Below are 22,825 nucleotides of genomic sequence, written 5' to 3' on the forward strand. Positions count from 1 at the left end.
CCTTACCAAAAAAATAAAAAAATGTGGTTCCTACTCATCATGCTGTGTATTGTTAGTTTTAAGAATATTTATTATTTAATAAAAATTCAAAGAGAGTGAGAGAGAGAGAGAGAGAGAGAGAGAGAATATGGTTCCTACTCATCTTCATCAGTTTTTCTTCATGGGTAAGTTTTATCTGTAAAGACTAAGATATATTGGGTTTAGCTTTATTTAGATGCTTGGTTCTTTAAATTTGGATTGGAGTTGTTTTGATGACATGGATGGGAGAGACAATCTTCTACTCCACAAAAGCCATATAAGTGGAGCCCAATCAACAAGCTTTGGAAGGGGGAGGTCCCTCCACCTGGCATCAAAAGCTCCACATATAAACCCTTTATGGATTGATGTTCATATTCCCACATAATAGCAAACATAGGCACTGGAGTTGGTTCTATATAAGTTGTTCTCTAGTGCCCTCTCATCTATGTAAGACCACATTTTGATTATCTATCTTCCTATTTCAATTATAATTTTCCTTCGAAGGAGAAAATTAAACCATTGTTTTTAAGTATCACATTAAAGGAAATACCCTCCCAGGCTGTGGGTGCATAATATGTTATATAATGTTAGAAAAACAACGCCAAGAATGACGATTTGTAGAAGAAAAATAAAAAGAAAGAGAAGACAATCACACAAGACAAGAATTTTATGTGGTTCACCCCCAAGTGGGAAGGCTACATCCATGACCGAGCAATAGAACGATTTCACTACTTCTCTGAAGCCAAAATTACAAACCCTCAGATCTCATCCACTTTCAGTACCAATCAGAACATACAGAATTTAAAAAAAAAAAAAAAAACAAACACAAGTGATTATACTTAGTCCCAAAGTTCAGTGTTATTTTTATATTGGGGGAGGGGGGGGGGGGGTTTACCAACACTAGGTGAGTCCAAGTTTGTTGAGCAGGGCAGGGGAAGCTCTACTATGAACTCTGGTGGCATTTGGGCTCTTGGGCTCTTGTAATTGGCCTGATGACTAGTGGTGTTGTGAATTTTTATTACGTAGAAATACTATAAAAGTGATTCTCAGAATGTGGACACCCCTTACCAAAAAAATAAAAAAATGTGGTTCCTACTCATCATGCTGTGTATTGTTAGTTTTAAGAATATTTATTATTTAATAAAAATTCAAAGAGAGTGAGAGAGAGAGAGAGAGAGAGAGAGAGAGAGAATATGGTTCCTACTCATCTTCATCACTTTTTCTTCATGGGTAAGTCTTAACTGTAAAGACTAAGATATATTGGGTTTAGCTTTATTTAGATGCTTGGTTCTTTAAATTTGGATTGGAGTTGTTTTGATGACATGGATGGGAGAGACAATCTTCTACTCCACAAAAGCCATATAAGTGGAGCCCAATCAACAAGCTTTGGAAGGGGGAGGTCCCTCCACCTGGCATCAAAAGCTCCACATATAAACCCTTTATGGATTGATGTTCATATTCCCACATAATAGCAAACATAGGTGATACATCCAATATTCACAGGGCCAATCAGCGACCGCCACGTGTCACAGGGAACCCGCTCCAGAACCAAGGGGAACGAACCGGGGTCCCAGCACCCGGGCGCGGCCAGCACTCAGGCGCGGCCTCACCAAGGCGTGGCCACACCCAGGCGCGGCCTCACCAAGGCGTGGCAACACCCAGGCGCGGCCTCTCGCCCAGGTGCGGCCACATCCAGGCGCGGCCTCTCACCCAGGCGCGGCCACACCCAGGCGTGACCTCACCCAGGAGCGGCCACCACCCAAGCGCGGCCACCACTCAGGCGCGGCCTCACCAAGGCGTGGCCACACCCAGGTGCGGCCTCTCGCCCAGGCGCGGCCTCACCCAGGCGCGGCCTCACCTAGGCGCGGCCTCTCACCCAGGCGCGGCCACACCCAGGCACGACCTCACCCAGGAGCGGCCACCACCCAAGCGCGGCCACCACCCAGGTGCAGCCTCACCTAGGCGCGGCCACATCCAGGCCCGGCCTCTCACCTAGGCGCGGCCACCACTCGGGGGCGGCCTCACCTTGGCGCGGCCACACATCCGGGCGCAGCCTCACCCAGGCACGGCCACCACTTGGGCGCGGCCTCACCTAGGCGCGGCCACACATCCTGGCCCGACCACACATCCAGGCGCGGCCTCACCCAGGCGCGGCCTGCACCCAGGTTCGGCCACCACTCAGGCGTGGCCTCACCAAGGCGTGGCCACACCCAGGCGCAATCTCTCACCCAGGCACGGCATCGTTGAAGCAGACGTGACGTGCACGAACATCGGGGCTACTCACCTATGACCCGATCGTATCGCTACAGACTCATGTCACCACCAGGACTCTAGGCCACCGCTTAGAAGTCACGTCCCCCAGACGGATTCAAGCACCAAGGACGTTATCACCACACGCGGGTATCTATCCACCAAGGATCTTGATACCCCTAGGACACTCCCTCCCGCGGGGAGATGATCAATCAGGATAGAGCCCCGTTACCCAGGGCCTCTATCCACTCAACGGCACAATCACCATCAAACTGGGGCTCTCCACACCGCCATACACTACTATAAAAGGAAAGGTACACCACCCTTAAAGGGACATCTAATCTCATACTGAATAATCACTATTCATCTATTTGCGCCAGGAGATCTAACTTTGGCATCGGAGAGCCCTAGGCCGGAACCACACCGGTTCTCTCTGTTGACCCCTTGGTCCACTTGCAGGTGACGGCACTCGCAGGACCGCTCGACGATTTCTTGACGCAACAGATTGGCGCCGTCTGTGGGAACGACGCTAGCCATTACAGCTACTAGCTCGCTTCCATATTCATTCAATGGCACGAAGGAAGACTACCACCACCAACAACGGAGCAAGGAATGGATCACCACCCCCAGAGTGCTCTCGCAGAGCCAACGACCAGGACCATGTCCCTCTGGAGGAAGAGATCCCCCTTAATGACCAGTTCGTGATCGCCGAGCCCAACAATGACGAGGCCAACGATGTGGTGGTGGAGGTGACACCTGACCCCAATACTCAGGCGCCGTGGGAAGAGTCCACGACATCGTGGGAGCGCAGTGCCATTTTTCCTTTTTTTGGGCCTAAAATGGGCCATTTTGTGCTCAGCATGGTTCTTGGTCTCATGGGTCAAGTATCTTTGGGTTTGAAAAAAGGGAGGGTGCGTCGTCCATCGTCCATGTCCCGTTGTCATCATCGCCAATTAGGGGGTGATAAAAAATCAGCGTCTACACCCGGATTACCTTTCGGGACGATAGGAATTGCATGTAGTATATCTGTGGCTAGGACCTGCACCCTTATGCTACGACCTTTACCAACAGGGGTTTAGGTGTTGGGTAATCAGTACACCGGATTCTGTGAAGGTGGGAGAGGCCAGTCATGGTAGTATTGGTTATCGGGGTCTGCCCCTGGGTGGTTTTGGTGGCTTCGACCGGCGTAGGCCCCCTGGTGACAATTGAGGTTCATTGTGGCGATAAGTTAAGTGACCCACAGTGTTTTCCAAGTTGTCACAGTAGCATATACCTCTGACTTAGTTGTGATGTTAGGTGGAAAATTTATTTAACATATGCATGCATCATTGGACTATGTGAATTGTGTGTTTGTGCATCCCCATCCCCTCACTGGCTCAGTGAAGCTAACCCCCTCGTGTACACACTTTTTAGATTATTGTGCAGGTACGGAGGAGCTGAAAGCCGTGTTTGAGGAACATGGCGACGGGTGTCCTTATGACGATTATGCCTATGGCGTGAGGATACTTGGGACTTGGTCCCTTTTCTGATTATTTTAGGGCTTAAAGCCCATGTATAAACATTTACTGTTATACCCTTGTTGATAGTTATTAGATGGTAATGAAAAATAGATTAATTACAGTATTTATCATCTAGGCTTTGATCATCTTGTAACTATTTGATTTTATACGCTTCCGCAAAACTATTGATCTTTTGGAATGTAATATTCCCCTTTCCGCACTCTGATATTATATTATTTTAATATTGGTTATGACTGTGCGTTGGGACACTGTGTCAGTGATCCTGGCAGCTTAGTAGGATGACACGCGTCGTCCTAGTCACCCCTTATAATGTATTATATCCCTTGTCTGGGATGGGGGCGTGATACTTGCGTCGAGACCCCTCAACAAAATGGGGTGGCCGAAAGAAAACACCGGCACCTTCTAGAGGTTGCCCGTGCCTTACGCTTCCAAGCCCATTTACCCTTGTCTTTTTGGGGGGACTGTGTTCTCACAGCCGCTTATCTCATCAATAGGATACCCACACCAAATTTGGGGGGCAAGACACCACATGAGCTTTTATTACACTACACACCCTCTTATGACCATTTGCAGGTTTTTGGGTGCCTTTGTTATGCTCATGATCATCACCCTGGTCGCTCGAAATTTGATCCCCGTGCTATTCGCTGTGTATTCGTCGATTACCCATATGATCAAAAGGGTTACCGGGTTTACAACATTGAAACCAAGCAATATTTTGTGTCACGGGACGTCATTTTTCATGAGAATATTTTCCCTTATCAGGACATACCCTCCCTTCCCAATCCAGAATCGATCCTTCCCATTTCCTCTGCTGAGTTTGATGATGTCGATCCTCCCGGGTTTGATGCTGTTGAACCTTCATCACCCATAACCGCCCCACCATCCCCGGATCCACCCACACCTCCTTCTTCACCCGCTCCACCGATGGCCTTACGTCGGTCAGATTGACCCCGTGCCCCCTCTGTTAGCCTAAAGGATTTTGTGTGTAGTGCGGTTACTCAGGGTTCCTCACCCATCACCTCAGCACTGGTTGGTAACACACCTTACCCTCTTCATAATTATTTATCATATGATGGTTTCACTAATCACCATTCTGCTTTTATTTCTGCTATTTCCTCTGACAATGAACCTTCCTCTTTTCAAGAGGCTAGTAAATACACTTGGTCATTGGAGCATCTTCCTGCAGGTAAAAAGGCGATAGGTTGTAAGTGGGTCTATAAAGTCAAGAGACATGCTGATGGCTCTATCGAGCGTTACAAGGCTCGGCTCGTGGCGAAAGGTTACACACAACAGGAGGGACTAGACTACAATGAAACCTTTGCCCCCGTAGCAAAACTTGTCACGGTGCGGAGTCTATTAGCTGTGGCGGCGATTCGTGGATGGTACTTGCGCCAACTCGATGTCAATAATGCATTCCTACATGACGTCCTAGACGAGGATGTCTATATGCGTCTCCCTCCGGGTTATGGCAAACAGGGGGAGACTCGCTTTTGTAAACTTCAGAAATCTCTCTATGGCCTAAAGCAGGCGTCAAGAAATTGGTTTGCAACACTCACTAAGGCTCTTCTAGCCGCCGGCTTCACCCAATCACAGGCAGACTATTCTCTTTTTGTCAAGGGTGGTTCGGATGCGGGTTCATTTATGGCAGTCCTGGCCTATGTGGATGACATTATCATAGCTGGTTCAGATCTACCCGCCATACATCAGCTTATATCATTCTTGGATACTCGTTTCCACCTTAAAGATCTGGGTACTCTAAAGTATTTTTTGGGTATCGAGGTGGCCCGCACAAATGATGGAATTCTTATTAATCAGCGAAAATATGCACTGGATATCTTGGGCGAATCAGGCCTCCTAGGTGCCAAACCAGCCACTTTTCCAATGGAACAAAATCATCGTCTTGTTCCTGATGTGGGCACTCCTATTGCTGATCCAACGGCATACAGACGCCTTATTGGGCGATTGATTTATTTAACCATAACCAAACCAGATATCACATATGCAGTGAACACACTTAGTCAGTTCATGCATCAGCCTCGCCAACCTCATTGGGATGCTGCTCTTCGTCTGGTTAGGTACATTAAATCATCCCCAAGGATTGAAATATTTTTCTCGGCAGCAAGTTCCATCGTCCTTACTGCATTCTCAGACTCAGACTGGGCAGCATGTCCCACCACCCGCCGGTCCGTAACTGGTTATATCACTTTCCTTGGTGCCAGTCCTCTCTCTTGGAAATCCAAGAAACAAGTTACTGTCTCTAGATCTTCGGCTGAGGCTGAGTACCGTTCCATGGCAGCTGCCACATGAGAACTAATTTGGCTCCGCACTCTTCCCCATGACCTAGGTGTCATGCTACCCACACCCATGCGATTATTCTGGGACAACCAGGCCGCCCTCCATACTGCTGCAAATCCAGTGTTCCATGAGCGCACCAAGCACATTGAACTCGATTGTCACCTGGTCCGAGAACGAATTCAGTCCGGTTGTTTGAAGACCTAGCTTCCATGTGTCATCTAAGCTGCAATTGGCAGACATCTTTACTAAGGCCCTCGGGCGTGACCAATTCATGTTTCTCCTATCCAAGTTGGGTGTTCGCAACATCCACGCTCCAACTTGAGGGGGAGTAATAAACATGATCTACTAGGAGAGATCCACGCATGACTCCTATGGAAGTTTTTCAGCAATATTTCCTTCCATCTATTATCGCATGTGATAATGGAAAGTATTCAAATAGATTAGCATCATTGTCACATGTGATAATAACTATATATTTTCTGAATATTCTCTTGTAGCATTGCTATATAAATGGCAGCCCATGTAATCTCAAATTATTCAATCAAGAATTATCTTCTTCCAAATTTATTAGTTTTTGGGCAAGGATCAGTGCTAAGAGTACCAACGGTACTATAACTATCAAAGGAAAGCATCTCAAATTTTGAAATAAATGTTTTTTAGATTTTTATGTTATATTTCAGTAAAAAAAATTATTTTTCTAGTTGTTATATAAATGTGTATGGAAGGGATTCATGTATGGTCGCATGAATACAATCGAAGCTTAGACAAATAGGAAGTTGGATATTTCTTGGGTCGCATATTCCCATCCAATAGGTTTGTGCATGACAGTGCACCATCACCATGCACAACCATGCACCAAACCTTTTGCCTAACTTTTTTTTTTAGAATTCTATGAAATATGTTATAGGCTAATCAACGCATCCTTATGTCAACATGGTTGGAGAGAGAGTATGGTTTTAGTGCATGGTATCTGTCACTTACAAAACCGATACGGTATTAGCATGGATCAGTCATATCGGGTAAATTTATCCTTGATTTTTCTTAAAAAACATAGAATTTTTTACTGTTTTACCCTTTGTCTATACTGTGTCACCGATACGATATCGGGATCGACGACTAGTAAAATCGTTACATATACGGGCGATACGATGTCAATACTGATACCTCAAACCATGAGAGAGAGAGAGAGAGAGAGAGAGAGAGAGAGAGAGAGAGAGAGAGAGAGATTACAAATCTGAAACCTCCTTCCTAGCCTGCGAGAGATTCTTCTCGATTTGTCGATCTTAACCTATTTATCTAAGAGATTCCCAGACTATTGTGTGTTTTGTCATACAGAGATTTTGCCCATTATGGACTTGTTGGTATTAGTTCCAGGAGGTTCTCTATTTGTTTGACTTCCTTGGAGCAAACCTTTTGTTTTGTTTCAAGAAAGCAATCAGGTAGCTGATAATTTGGCTAATTCTGCCTATTTGTTTGACTTCCTTGGAGCAAACCTTTTGTTTTGTTTCAAGAAAACAATCATGTAGCTGATAATTTGGTTAATTCTGTCTATTTGTTTGACTTCCTTGGAGCAAACCTTTTGTTTTGTTTCAAGAAAGCAATCAGGTAGCTGATTACTTGGCTACTTCTGCTTGTATCTTTTTGACTCACTTTACGTTCTTTGTAGATAAATACATCCCTCAGGATCTTTATCGTATTATTTGGGAGGACAAAGCTGGACCACCAGTTTTTCGTATGTAATTTTATTTTTTAGTTTTGTGATAGGAAATGGAGAACTTGAGAAGTGATTTGATTTCGAGTTGAGAGTGATTATGTCTATGGATTGGGATAAGGCGAGTTATGCCCCCCCTCCTCCCCCCTCCCTTTTGTTCTTATTGGCTATATATCTTAATAAAATTTAGAGATTTTTCCGAATCTCATATAATATTTTGACTTATAAAAAAATCTGTGTTTATCTCAAATCTGCGATGGAGAAAAGATGGAACACCTAAAAGAACCAAAGACTACCGAATAGAGAAGACTTATCTACACAGAGACCAAAACAAACGAATTAATTAAAAACCCTAGTGGTGCCCTCCACTATCTTCATTCCACTAGGTTTTTCTAAATTTTAAATTACTTTTTTAGTGCGTTGAATTCTTTAGTCGTTACCTTTTTTTCCTTACTTTTTTTAATCCTACGGTCCGAATTCAACCTTTAAATTTGGCCTTGAGATTGGCAAATTGATTTCTGACAAATAAAATAAAATAAAATTGGCATATATAATGTATTATACACTTCTACTCTATTAATGTAATAAAATTAAAGATGGGTCTGTTCGTAACCAAGACAGATTTTATAACCATACAATTTTATCCTTTATGATTTGATGTGTCAATTATTTAAGAGGGTCAAAAATGTAAATTTACTATTTCTTTCCAATCCCGCCATAAATTATTTTTTTTTTTGGTAGAATCCCTCCACAATTCACGAATGCATCCTCCAAACTTTGGCTGGAGCGTCCCTTTACTTTCTCACCGATCAATTCTTGCCAGCAATTTAATTCCATTCGAAATCTCCGACTGCACCTCCCTAACCTGCCCTTTATGAAACTTCAATGTCAAAGATTAAGTTACAACAGAATTTCAAAGCCCACGACTTAAAATTGCAACAGAATTCCATTGGGTTTGAGGAGTTGCAACCGACGACATCTCACTTGGAAGGAGCTGCAACCATCGGTGGCTCCTTTGCCCCCGCTTGTGGTTTTAATCGGGAGCAACCCACGGGCTTTGCTTTGGGATCTGGGTGTTTCAGAGAGAGCTTGAATCATGGGGACTTGCTCTGTAATTGAGAGCAACACATCGGCCGCGGCAATGAGCGCACAGTAATTCCCAACTGCCATCTCTTGCATATGCCACCAAATTTGCTCGGCATCTACACGAAGGAGCTGTTGGGATTAATCAAACCCACTTGTCTAGTGTATATTGAGATTTCAATAATCCAATGTAAAATTACCAAGCAAATTTAACCAAGCAAATAACAGAAATGAAATTGCAAGCAAGCAATTACACAATCAAGACCAAGAATTTTACATGGAGAAACCCTCCAATGTAGAGGGAAAAAACCATGGGGAAAATATTGCACCAATGTGAGGTAGGCTGGTCATTTTAGCTCCTATGTGAGGAATTGGAGCGGGCAGCGAATTGGAGGTGATAAAAATTCACGCAAAAGGGGAGTGGTGTCGGAGGTTGTAAAAGGGGTTAGGAGAGGGAGTTGCAGGCAGAAGTGAGAGATGTGATGGAAGTGGGGAGAGAGATAGCCGGAGACCGGAGGATAGGGAGGGAGAGAGAATGAGCGAGTGAAATTACAAAAAAATGTCACTTAAGAGAGAGAGAGAGATACTGAAGGATAAAGAAGGAAAAACAAAAGTGGTAAAACAGGAAAAACAAAAGTGATTACAACGTTCAGTTGTAACCATTTCGGTTACAAACAGCTTTACCCTAAAAGTAATATGCTTATAATCGGATAAATGGATATAATATTTTTAATACTTTATTATTGTCAGATAGCTAAACGGATGATAATCGATCGAAAATTAGGATTACCATATTTGTATTTGATTAATTTTCGGACAGATTCAAATAGTTTTTAGATAATGATTTTTTTGAATACGGATAAATGAATACGAACACAGATCAAATACAGATTTTTGACGACTATCTATTGACATCTATATAAATCAATATCCTTTACTTGTTGATTCTCTATAGATATAAGGCACTATCCTTTCTTGTTGCCTCCGAGCTAAAGATTCTTGTTCCTACATTTCATATATATTATAGGATTGAGGCCTCTTTTCACACAGAGTGACAGAAATGACTGATGGTGCAGTTAATCTCCCGAAACCCATTCTCTCCTCCTTGGGGAGTCTTTGGAGTTCCATTGCAGAAAGAACCAACGAAGCCAGTCCTCTGATTAAGAGCTATGTGTGTCAATCTGTACAGAAATTGAAGGAAACCCATACCCTAATAAACAACTCCATCACTTATTCAGAAGAGAAAGTGAATCAAGTCCTTCCTTACATCAAGAGTTATGTGGGTTTTACAGAAAACAAGGTGAGAGAATACCTTCCTCTGCTTAAGGAATTTGTCGATTTGGTACAGGAGAGAGTGAATGAAGCAATCCCTTATGTGAAGAGCTATGTGGAATTATTATTAGCGACGATCAAGCAACATCCTTACTTAACGGGCGGGTTTGTTCTCTTGTTTTTGTGGTTGATCTGGTTGATCTACAAAGGTGGATCTCCACCTAGGAAGATGATGAAGGCCCCTGGCAGGAACAATAGGATGCCTAGGGCTGATTTTGAAAGAAGCCCTAAAAGCTACTTTACAGGTCTGCGAAACAAGAAGACTTGATGGTTTACTTAACTCCTTTCTTTGGCTTTCAATGTTTCTTGTTCTTTCTCCTTTCTTTCCAGTAGTAGTAATATTGTGTTTCTGGATTTCTTCGATCTGTAGTAAAGATTCCAAATAAATTACAAGTTCAGTGCATAGAGTCTAAAGGGAGAATGTTCTCTGTGCCGCATACAGCGCAGGCTGCGTCCAGGGCAGGGTGGTTATTGTGCCCAACCCCATATGCTTTGGTGCAGCCTGCGCTGCGGCACAGAGAACAACACCCCTAAAGTTATTGTTGGGTTTTGTGTGATGTATTTTGTAAAGCCTATTCAGTGATTATTGGAATTTTTGTCACCTCCAATTCGCTGCCCACCCCAATTCCCTCCAATCCCTCACATAGGAGCAGAAATGACCACCCTACCCCACCTTGGGCAGTGTGTTCGGGCAGGGGATAAGGTGGTCATTTCTGCTCCCAGGGGCAGGGTGGTTATTGTGCCCACCCCCATGTGCCTAGGTGCACCCTGCGCTGTGGCACAGAGAACAGCACCCCTAAAGTTATTGTTGGGTTTTGTGTGATGTATTTTGTAAAGCCCATTTAGTGATTATTGGGTTGTAGATGTGTAATTGAATCGATTTAAAGAAACAACTCAAGGGACCATCATTTTTTGTTTTCTCGCAATTTAGAGGAGATGCCAGTGAAAATGGGTGGGAAATTCCTGATCATGGTTTGTGGTATCGGTATTGGTATCAGTATTGGATCATCCATATTGAGTGGTACATATTCGTGTTGCAAGTTATTGATATCGATACTATGCCAATACTGTATCGGTGAAACCGTATCAGATAAGTTTGCCCCTGAATTTTGTTAAAAAATGATTTTTTTTTTTAACTAAAACCATGTTCCTGATTTTTTAATTTTTTTTTGCTAAAAGGTCATTTGTATTAAGAAGAAAATAAAAGAAAGAATATACAAAACAGCGAAATTAGGAAAATTATCACCTCCAGTGCCCTTGCCCAGCCCAGTTCCCCCAGTGCCTATAATAAAGGGGGTGAACCCTCCTGGGCAGAGTGTTCGGGCAGGGATAGGGTGGTCATTGCGCCTCCCTTATTAGAGGCACTAGGGGAACTGGGCCGGGTAGAGAACTGGAGGGGACAAAGATCTGCAAAATTAACCTCCCCCACCTTTCGGCATGGCCATCAACAGGAGAGGAAAGCTCGCAACACTAAAAAAAAAAAAAAAAAGATAACAGCGCATCACAAGAAACGAAATCTTGGACGCCTCTGAGCATCCATAAGTAATTCTACTTGCATTGAGGGAGGCAGGGGCACCATCGAGCTTGAGGTCTACGATCTCGCAGTTGATTTGGCTAGAAGCCATGGTCCTTATTACCAGACCAAATCTAATATAAAAACAGATACCAATGCACCATCTATAATGAATACAGTAAAACTAGATAAAGCAAATTTGTTTCCAATTGATCTAATTAATCACATTTCATCACAGGAAATTGCTCTTGCCTTAGCTGTGAGAGGTCCTGTTTGTCTATAGAATGATAGAGGGATATGCAGGCTTTCTCTGTAATCAACAAATAGAGAAAAAAAAATTTCACTTTCTCTCTAATCAACAATTAGAGAAAAAAAAAAATTCATTATTTCTTTGTACAAATTACAATAGACGACAAGAGTAAAATTTGTGATTACTACTTACATTATTTCTCTGAAACGGAAGAAAATTGTTCTTTATATCTTTCCTCAAAGTCGTGGTATCTCTCCAATCGTTTGTAATTGAAGTAGAAGAAGCAGCCAAGAAAGCAAAACACTGTAACGATGGACTAAAAAGGCAAGAATACCCAAAAGAGTGTTCTTGAGGTTTCCAACGCTTCATCTTTTCGAATTTTTATGACCTGCAGTTCCCCTGCTCAGTATGGTTCCCTAGTGTCTCTAATGAAAGGGGGGTGGACCTCACCCGGGTAGTGTGTTTGGTCAGAAGGTGGAATGGTCATTTCAGTCCCCCTATGAGAGAAACCGCACAACTGTACCGATCAACAAACTTTAGGGGATAAAGGTCCCATCTTTTCCATGGCCTCCCTTCGCAGCTTCATCCTCTTCAATTACACACGATTAAAGATGGGTGGTGTAAAGGAAGTAAATTTGCATTCATGGCCGACAAAAATTAATGGCTACATGCGAATGAGAAAAGATAAAAACGGTAAAACAGTGAATGTCTTTGAGGACCCTCCGATTCTATTACCCTAATAAGAAGAAAAGGAAAAATAAACTCTGAGATAGTGTAGTTAAATTACGGGTGAAACAGGGCTGGGTTGGGTTGGGTTTTTAAAACCCAAGCCCAACCCTGAGTCCTCTTAGCTCAACCCAACCCCAAGGTCAGTCCAGTCCAGCCTGACCCTGATTGATCCTAATTGGGTCGGGCTGGGCCGGGTTGGCCCTGATTGATCTTGATTTTTACTAGGCCTGGTTGGCCCTGACTTGCCCTGCTTTTGTACCATTTAGGTCGTCCTGTTGATAATTAGTCTATTAGATTTTGTTTGGATTAAAAAACTTAGTCCAATCTTAAAGTAGTAAATATTTTCGTCCAATAGATAAGTAGCCTGTTTTTTGGGTAAACCAATAGATAATTAGATACTAAACAAAAATTATAAAATGTAAACAAGAAATTGTAAAGCATAACCTAACATAGGGCTGGGTCGGGCTGGGCTTAGCCCAAAGCCTCAATCTTGGCCCAGCCCAACCTTGACCCAGAGCCTAAAATTTCAACCCTAACCCTCCAATAGGATTGAAAAATCCAGCCGACCCTGATCGGGCTCAGGTTGACAGGGCCAAACTTACACTCTTAAGTTATATATTTTATAATGAAATATTAAGGCATTTGACCATATCATATCTGGTCCACTAAAATTTATTTTTAATCTATTTTTATCATCCGAGAATGCGAAGTCGATCTAGAATACATTCCAAAAATACATACCAAACACAACCTTTAAAATTACAAGTTCAACAAGAGAGAGAGAGAGAGAGAGCTCTTAGACACCTGGAGCTACCTAATTAATGGCCCTTAAGCTTCCACCAATGGAATTGGTTCAAACAGCAACAATGTGACTCGATTCTTGGTCTCATCGTCGGTTCTACCATGGCCATCTCCATATTGATATATGCTCTGTGTCGTTCGAATAAGATTTACAGTTGCTCTAATAAAACCCTGGGGAAGAAGAAGAAAATCATTACTCATTAATTCCTTATTTATCTTCTTCCATGTTTCATCAATCATATTCCATATATGTTCACGGGCCACATCCTCAGAAGCGCCGGTTTCATGCATGTAACACTCCATTGATTTCAGCACATCACCCCTCTCTAATTCATCCTATATGTACAAATAAAAAAAATATCAATATGCATAAATATATCACTTAAAAAGATCTCTCTACTTGGTGGTGTTTTCTATGCCCTCTTACAAGGCATCGTGTGATGACGCCTCTTCCCCCAGGTAGATACTCAGGTAGGCGTGTTCACCCATTGGCCTAGATGCTTTTATCGAGACCATGTGACCAAGTAGAGATCTCCTGCATGTCCAAAATTTTTATATATATAGGCAAAAGATCTCTACTTGGTCCCATGGTCTCTACACAAGCGTCTGGGCCAATGGAGGAGGCCTGGGTATCTACCCAGGGGTAGAGATATCATTTCACGGTACCTTATGAGAGAGCGTAGAAAACACCACCACGTAGAGATCTTTTCCCCTATTTATATATAAAAAGAATCTGATATATAAATCCCGGCCCACAATTACCTATTTCCAAGTCAAATTTGGGACAACCCTACCCAGTTTAAATTATGTCTAGCTAACTAGGATCTGGGAATTTTCCAGCCCAACCATACCTATTTCCGACCACACCCCAAGGATGGTGTGAGATGGACTCTTTGGTGGATAAACATCATTGAAGAGAAGAGGAACTATATGATATAAATCCTGCAACAACTTATTTCCAGGTCTTTTGGTTCCCTACCCATCTTAATTTTGGGTCTAAGTAGGATTTAGGCATCTTCCAACCCATCAGATCGAACCTAATTCACCCCAAATAAATAAATAAATAAATAAACACTGATTTACTAATAGATACAGTGGAAAGAAACAAATTACTAACAAATTCATGGAGGCTAACATACCTTTGAAGTACCGAGATCGTCGGCAAGTCGAAAAATAACCGATGACCAATCTAAGAGACTTGGATGCTGTGAAAAGAAATATAAAGCTTCCTTTGGAAAAGTTAATGGGGATGAGAAAAATGTATGAGTGAGAAGGGCTTTGCCTCCTACTGAAGTAACTCCATTGTTTAGGTACTCCTCAAGCGTTGTTTTATAATTGTTGTAATACCACTTTGCCTCTATCAAATATGCTTTGCATAAATCAACCCACTGCAATAAAATTGAATTTAGGCACTAGATAATTAAGTTATTCTTCTTAGGAAGAACGTAAAAGATTTGTTATCAGATTTTCTCTACACTGGTAAGTGTGGAGGATGTCTCTAGGATTAGTACTAATTAAGCTTTTCCACGTAGAAGAGTGATTTGATAATTTTCATCAAAATGGATATCTAGAATACGATCTAGATAGACCACATGTAAAATTTCAGAATCGGATACAACTTTATACCCTTTAATGTATTAACATTCTCCTTGTGATTTCATTAATGTTCATTTCCATTTAGAATGTTACATTTTTCTACTTAGATTTTCAGTTTTAGTTTTATTTTACATGTGGTGCGAACCTCCTGGATCTAAATACGTTGTTATTGACTAGCTCAAGTCCCCGAGTTCAGCCTAGGCTCGATGCATCTTGAAGTCAGTCTGGGATATCTCAACCCAAGCCTAACCCTTGCCAGGATTAGGGTGGGTTCGGTTAGCAAGGTTGTATTATTCTTATGTTATTTTTATATAAAAATGAAAAAATATTTATTAATTTATGTAATACATTAAATTAATGGAAAAATCTCCACACACACGGGAAATGTACGGAACATTTTTGCACACCCTCTCTCATTTCATTTGTTCATCTTAAACAGTGAAATGTCTTAAATAGCTCTGTATTTGATGATTCAATTTGGGGACCCATACTTCGTTGGAATTCGTAATAATATTAATAGAGTGGGGTCAGGCTTGCCGGGCCAAATGACAGTGAGTGCGAACCTTACCTTGGGATCTAAATACGTTGGGTTATTGAAAAACCAGGACTAGCTCCAAGTCCCCAGAGTTCAGCCTAGGCTCGATGCATCTTGAAGTCAGTCTGGGATATCTCAGTCTGGGATATCTTCATATAGTCTGGAAGTTGATCTATTGCCTCAATATCCCATCTAAAAGCAACATCAGATACATCATCAACTGTGGTCAGTAGCAATTCAAGTTGAGATAGAATTTCAAAAAAATTATTCTTTTAGGCTGTGTTTGGTATGCATTCTTGGAATGTATTCTAGATTGATTTTGCATTTTAAGATTGAAAAAATATCAACTATTTTTATCATCCACGAATGGAAAATCAACCTAGCTAGAATGTATACCAAATACAGCCTTAATGTATTAACATAGAGAATCACCAAACAAACCTCTCCACAGCATGAGTAAAAAGCTCGAGTTCTTCCAAGGATCCATAGACATCATAAACATCATCAACCAATGCTATTAGCATAATTATCTTTGTAAGGTCAATCCTAAAATTACTGAATTGAGGTTCTGGGTTCATTCCCAATGTCCCAAAAAAGGCTTGGGCCACACTATCTCTTATATTGAATCCCAAATGGTCTCTAAAGCCCAGATTCTCCCACCACCTATATATAAAGAACAGGAAAAATTAAATAAAAAAAAAAAAAAGAGGTACCAAAATACATCTACAAAATGTGTTGGACTAATCAGTATGGATCATATACCTTGACAACTCAACTAGCTCTTTATGGTGTACACTTTGGAGAATGTTGAAATTTAACTTTGCTAGCTCAATTAAAGTAGGAATTGAGTTCTCCTTTTTGTCATAGATGTCAATGTACCATCTAGCTTCTAACCAAGGCATTCTCCAGTGGAGGGGAAACTCCAAAGCATGGATCACTTGTTTTGCAAGCCTTGGTTCCATATCACCCTTCATCTTCTCCAATGCTGTCCTTGTCAAGCCTTTGGCCTCATCTAAGATATTCTCACCTTCTACAGCCAATTGAGAAGCTTCATGGAGACTTAGTACTCCTTTTACATCATCTAAATAACTTGCTATGAAATTTCCAGCCTCATCTTTGAAGTGATTGAACAAACCTATTGACAAGTTAAGTTACTTTATGGTACAATTAGAGAGAGAGAGAGAGAGAGAGAGAGAGATCTTCTACGGCGCCGGCTGTCCGTCCTGCACAGACACAAGGTGGTGTGCATTGACCGTCTTACCCCTGCCCGAGCGCCTTGCCCGAGCGAGGGTAAGGCGATCATTGCGCACGGCCCTGTGTCCGCGCAGCACAGGCAGGACAGGGCAGCGTGCTGTGGAAGATCTGTGTTGGAGACAGAGAGAGAGAGAGAGAGAGAGGGAGGGTTTTTTGAGGAATAGGGAAAGACCTAAGTACCTTGGCTAATTTCATATCCATGTTGTCTAAGGAGCCTAAATTGAAGAGCTGTGGCATGGAGACTCTCCTGATCAGTTCTAGTATGATCCATATCGTTCATGCATGCTATGGTGTCCAAGGCTTTCTTGATCTCCTCCTCAAAGAGGTAGCCTAACCCTAGCCTTTGGATGTCATCAATCAGTTCAAGCTGACAAAGATGCCCCATGGCTCGATCATCAAACCTATGCTTTACTTCCTCCTCCAATTTCTTGATCTTGCTCTTATAGGCCTCCTCCTGTGGGAATAAATTTGTCACCAAATAAATTACGAGGGAAAGTTATGATTAGAAAACAAAAATTGGAATGCTACAAAATTATGATCCTTTTTTCTTGACAAATAATAAGGATTTACTTACAGTGTAATCACTCTTTAAAGATTGCAGAAAATTGAATCCCCAGATGGTGGGCTGGTAGTTTGCCGATCGCCTTTTAGTTATTGGCTCAAATGCAAGAGAGTTAACATGGGAACGGATGTTTAAACTCATCATGCAATGATGGCTGAGAGGTTTTATTGGGACACTTCTGCAAGGACTCAAGCCTTTGGAAAAGCAAGTTGTGGGAAGGATGTGGAGATGAAGAGCTATGACTTAGTTGCAAAACCACCATAAATCTATGGCCTATATATAGTTAGGGTGGTGGGGGGGGGGGGGGGGGAGAGGGTTTCATAAGACCCGTTTTGCACCATTAGGATTAGAGAAGTAAATAGATTGAATACTATTGGATACGAATCAGATGTGATTGGATCCAGATATTCCATCACCGAATACGGATATCCCTAAATAGATAAGGAAGACCCGAGGGGTCCACACTCAGGTGACAAGGTAATTATCGATGGAAGGACCGAGTAATTGACACTCGGATCAAAACTTCACAGACGGCCCTTGCGCGGGGTCGGCCTCAGATCACAGTCGGTCTAGCGTAGGGTCAACCTAGTACAAAGGATTGGATCTCCCTATAAAATCCTAAATCGAAACACCTACCGTAGCCTGAGTAAGTCGTGAGGCCACGTCACCTCATCCCGAAGATCACAAGATAAGCTGAGTCAGTTGGGATTAGCCGTTGTCTATCGGCAGGACTGTATCCCACTCAACTAAGGACTCTTACCATGTAAAGAGTCCACTCCCAAAGATAACTTCGGCACAAGATCTCCTACCTAAATCAGACTCTTTCCTTACAAGGACTCTCCCCATAATCACCCAAAGCCACACTGTAAATATCCAGGTATGAGGCTCAAACGCTCATCTCACTTTTTGCGAAGTTGAACTGCTGCTAAAACGGAGACTTGACTTAGGCATCGGAGAGTCCTCGGCTAGAGCCACACCGGCTCTCCAGTACTCACTAGGTTATTTGCAGGTTCATCCCAGGTGGACCAGATCGGAGGTTTCTAGACGGAACAAGTGGTTTTACGTCAAGGAATTCCTGTGATTCTTTCTGCTAGTTCTCCAAGTCTAGAGGGGATCCAAACCACCTTTATGGATTTATCACTCTAGAGGATACCTTCACAAACTTGTAGACTTAAAATACCTGCCAGAACTTCCCTCAAGTGTAGTTGAACTTAGTTTTGAAGGTTGCGATTCATTGGTTGGACTACCATAATTGTCAAGGCTGAAAATTTTTAGGATATTATGTCTTGAGGGTTGCATAAAGCTGGAGGAGATTCGAGGCCTTGAAGGAACCAAATCTTTGGAAGAATTGGATGCACGACGATGCCATAACTTAATTTCGCCATTTTTATTTTGCCCTACGCTAATTGGTAATTACTATTAGAATAGAAACTGCCAATTAATTTAATACTTTGATGATTGATATATAGCTCCTTTTGTTTCCTTCCCTCTGATTTTAGGGAACACTCTTACCCAACAAGTTACCGAGAAATAGATATTCCTTCACTGCTGATGACTAGAACTATAATAAAAAGTCAATTATGTGCATTGTTTTGGAATTACCTTTCTTAGAAACCCTTGACTTACATATTTCAGCTTCTATCCACCAAAAACGTAAAACGACCAGGAGTTTTCACACACTAAGAATTGAGGATGTTGACGTTAAAAAGTAAACCGCGGTTGATTATCGCCAGAGCTGAAGTTGGCACAGGTGATGGTCGGTCAAGAATGGTTTTGCAGCAGTTCTCCAAAGGTACTAACAGGGAAGAAGATTCTCCAATGGTAAGAATAGGGAAGAAGATTGAATGAGAGGTTATTATTTAAATAATTAATGGGGTTAAAATGGACATTTCAACTTTGAGTGCTAATTGTGCTTAACGTCAAGAGGAAGGTTAATATTTTGATAGTTTTTAGGGTGTCTGTGATATCTGATAAACTTATAGGTGGTGTCCATGAAATTTTTCCTAATTAATATTAGATGTAGAGATCCAAAAGAATGAGAAATGATTTCAAATTGGTAAGCCATATTGGTTTTAAGTGTTCATGAAGGCATGACAGATTAGAATTTAGTTGCAAGAAAATCAGTTTGATCCTTGATTTTTATTAGGATAAACTTGTATTTTTGCTCCCGTATTTTTACAGAGCAATCGTATTAAGACAGTATTAAACATGTACGGTATCATTGTCATACACGTTTTATTGCGTCAGATTTTTGAAAGCGTATTATTGCCGTATGAGCCGATTAATTGTCATCCGTTCCCGTATTAGCGTCCTACTCGAACTTACTAACTATGGTATGACAGTCCTTTCACGAGATTGTATCATTCATACTAAGTGTCCCTTCAATTGCCAACTTTTTGAAAATGATTAATTCCCTAATAGGGTTTCATAAAAAAAAAAAAACAAACAACATTTTTATGGTATCCATGAGCGAAACTGTCATGTATCAAGAGAAATATGTGCAGGTATTTTTAACCCACTAGTAGTAGGCTTATCTAGTTGGGCATTTTGCTTTTTGATAGACTATCTAACAAAAGATCCGAAAGAAGAACAACTTTTTGGACCTTTGAAAAGGATGGAAGACTACAATCAGAACAGGACATATGCCAGCAGAAGTAAGGTGTATTTCAAAAGATTTACAATTTTACCTTAACCCTCCAGACCATGTTAAAATACTTTGGAACTGTTTAATTATATTTCTAGATTTAGCAAGAGTAATCCAGAACTTTACGGTTTCTACTTTTAAATTATGTAATAGTAAACATATAGTTAATTTCCTTCAAGATCGGGCCATTAAGGTCACTATAGAATATGGTACGCACTATCACAATTAATCTACTGTAATTATTCTTTCTTAGCAGTATAATTTTCTCTTTTTCATTAAAAAAAACAAAAAATTATGTGAAAATCAGCCTTCTTATCCGAAAGAGATGCTCGGGGTGAATATGCATAAGAAGACACAATAATGTAACACAATAATGTAACGTCCATTTAAGGAAACAGGTTAACGTCCATTTAAGCAAACAGGGAATGTTATGACAAAACAGGTTATTGAGGTTAATCTTTTAAAATTGATGTGTGATTTGTATGATTATAGTTTCACAAAAAAAAAAACACAAATCAAAGAAGGTTGATTGATAAGATGGACAACTAACCTTCTCACTGACGTGTAACGAGCATAAGAACCACAGAATAGTCAGAACAAACAAATTGAGGCAAAAATAAGAGAGAACGTGATATGAAATCTGATAGATATTACACCTGTGTGAGAGAGAGAGAGAGAGTGTGAGTGGACGAGAGAAGAAGCCTAGCTGAGTTACAGCCACAAGAAAAGTGAGAAGTTGAAAACATTGACTGCAACACTGTGCAGCAACCTGAAAAGTAGTAAAAAGACCATTTTCTACAGAGAAGCAAAGTGAGAAGTAGAAGAATAGTATAGGGAGTGGGGCGGTGGGCTTGCGAAAAAGAAACAGGGGTGGTCAAGTTGAGGAAGATGAACTCCTGAAAAAATCTCACTAGTAGGAGATTACAGGATTACCCTTGAGAAACACTAAAGTTGCTTAAATGTCAAATTTGAGAACTAATTAATAATGATGAACTAAATAAATTTAACCGGTAGAAAGTAGTCAGAAAATTCAAAAAGGGGGAAGTTTTCATACACGGCTGTGTAAACATGCACGGTCATGTCCCCTCTCACAAAGAGTTTGAAAAATCATAAACCCCCACCAATTAATTAATGCCTTGAAACTCCCACCCTCTCACATACACGGCTGTGTAAGCCGTGTATGAAAACTTTCCCCATGAAAAAATTAGGGGCAAAAAAATATAGGTTACAACTCTTTTGTAACCGGGTTGGTTACAAGCAGACGGACCGCTTTCTAAAAGGCTCTTGGTTAATATCGCCCAATGAGTAGCGTTGGAGTAGAGATGGCAAAGGTGCAGGTATCATCAATATTAGGACTAAAGGTGTCAAAACAAAATCGAAACTATTTATTGAAATTGGACCAAACCATTGAAACCAAACTGATTAATAATCGGTTGATTCTAGTTTCAAAATTCAATACCTTATATGAAACAGTTTGGTATGGTTTTGATAAGGGTGTCAAAATCAAGCTGAAATCGTTTACCGAAACTGAATCAAACCATTTAAATCAAAACCGTGAAATCGTTTAATAAATGGTTCGATTATGGTTAAAAAAGTGAGGCCATTTAGTTAAACAGTGTAAATCGAACCGAACTGTTTAACCGAAAAACCGTTTAATACACTTAAATGTGCCAAAAACCAAGCAAAAACAGTTTATCGAACTGAATCGGACCGTTTAAAACCAAAATTGTGAAACCGTTTAATAAATGGTTTGGTTATAGTTTCAAAATTGAGACCGTTTAATTAAACGGTATGAACCGAACCAAACCTTTTAACTGAAACTAGAGCGTTTAATTAACACCCTTAGGTTTTGAACCGTTTAACCATCGATTTAAAACCGTTTAATTGATTATAAACAGTTCTTACCTCACCGCCTTGGCTACATTGACTCCGTGCAGATGGGCCTCCTGCACCATATAATCAGCCGTGGCTCCTTCATCCTTCAAGACTGGCTCTTCATCTAACCTTCCATTGGTGGCGGCTGCAACTACCTCAATATTTCCAAATTCCGCACATGGTTTGAGGTGTTGGTCTTGCATCGGCGAATTCACCCTGTTAAACAGTGTGCCCTTGGCCCAGCCATGGGACCCACAAACCCTATTAGGTTTAGAGGAGGAGGGCCACATGATGGTCCCCCACTTACAAATATAATGAGTGAGAGGATGCTGCGCACAAGAGATTTGCCGCAGCCCCGATCCCTCCCCAGGTCTCATGTTCTATCTCTCTCACTGTCTAGCTCTCTCTCTCTCTCTTTGTGTTTGATCATATCTATGTGCATGTGTGTATTGCTTAGGGATTCCATAACGTTTCTTTGGACTTGAAGTATGAAATCTCCATTGGAGAAACCTAACGGGTACATGGACCGTTGTGAAGCTTGCACCGTCGGAATTTGTGTAAATCGACGTATAGGACAACCAGATCCTTTCATTTACATGGAAATCTACATCGAGATAATCCTAGAGTTTAGTTATTTCCGTTTAATACACCAAAATCAAATCGGTATTGGCTGAGACTGATTCCGATCAAATACTAATCCACTGGTACAGCCAATGATAAAAAGATAATAAAACTTAATTTTTTTTATTAAAAAGCACGGGTAAATGCGCCCAATTCGGCCCCCGATTCTGAGCAATACCGAGACTGATCCTGAGATTACGAACCATTCTTCCGCAACAACGCCTCCCCTGGATCGT

At 41.5% G+C, this 22,825-nt stretch overlaps 2 protein-coding genes across 2 annotated transcripts; both read right to left on the reverse strand.

The window, feature by feature from the left end:
* Positions 1-13,529: 13,529 nt before the first annotated feature.
* LOC122643318 (myrcene synthase, chloroplastic-like) lies at positions 13,530-15,495 on the reverse strand. The gene is made up of 3 exons (XM_043836952.1): positions 15,478-15,495; positions 14,642-14,890; positions 13,530-13,838 (listed from the first exon to the last, which is right to left on the reverse strand). Exons 1-3 carry the CDS (start codon positions 15,493-15,495, stop codon positions 13,530-13,532), a joined length of 576 nt encoding a protein of 191 aa, XP_043692887.1.
* A 236-nt stretch (positions 15,496-15,731) lies between these two features.
* Positions 15,732-17,720, reverse strand: LOC122643319 (alpha-terpineol synthase, chloroplastic-like). Its single transcript, XM_043836953.1, has 5 exons — positions 17,462-17,720; positions 17,068-17,341; positions 16,396-16,768; positions 16,075-16,296; positions 15,732-15,825 (listed from the first exon to the last, which is right to left on the reverse strand). Exons 1-5 carry the CDS (start codon positions 17,591-17,593, stop codon positions 15,732-15,734), a joined length of 1,095 nt encoding a protein of 364 aa, XP_043692888.1. The 5' UTR covers positions 17,594-17,720.
* Positions 17,721-22,825: the final 5,105 nt, after the last annotated feature.

Source organism: Telopea speciosissima, chromosome 10, assembly GCF_018873765.1.
Source record: "Telopea speciosissima isolate NSW1024214 ecotype Mountain lineage chromosome 10, Tspe_v1, whole genome shotgun sequence".
NCBI lineage: Eukaryota > Viridiplantae > Streptophyta > Magnoliopsida > Proteales > Proteaceae > Telopea > Telopea speciosissima.

Bases quoted from the DNA above. Each gene is read 5' to 3' on its own strand.
- LOC122643318 (XM_043836952.1), bottom strand. The intron at 13,839-14,641 runs GTATGTTAGCCT...TTGTACATATAG, and splicing joins ACGATCTCGGTACTTCAAAG to GATGAATTAGAGAGGGGTGA.
- LOC122643319 (XM_043836953.1), bottom strand. From the start codon at position 17,593: ATGATGAGTTTAAACATCCGTTCCCATGTTAACTCTCTTGCATTTGAG. The intron at 16,297-16,395 runs GTATATGATCCA...CTTTATATATAG, and splicing joins GAGCTAGTTGAGTTGTCAAG to GTGGTGGGAGAATCTGGGCT. The intron at 15,826-16,074 runs GTTTGTTTGGTG...TGTTGCTTTTAG, and splicing joins TTTACTCATGCTGTGGAGAG to ATGGGATATTGAGGCAATAG.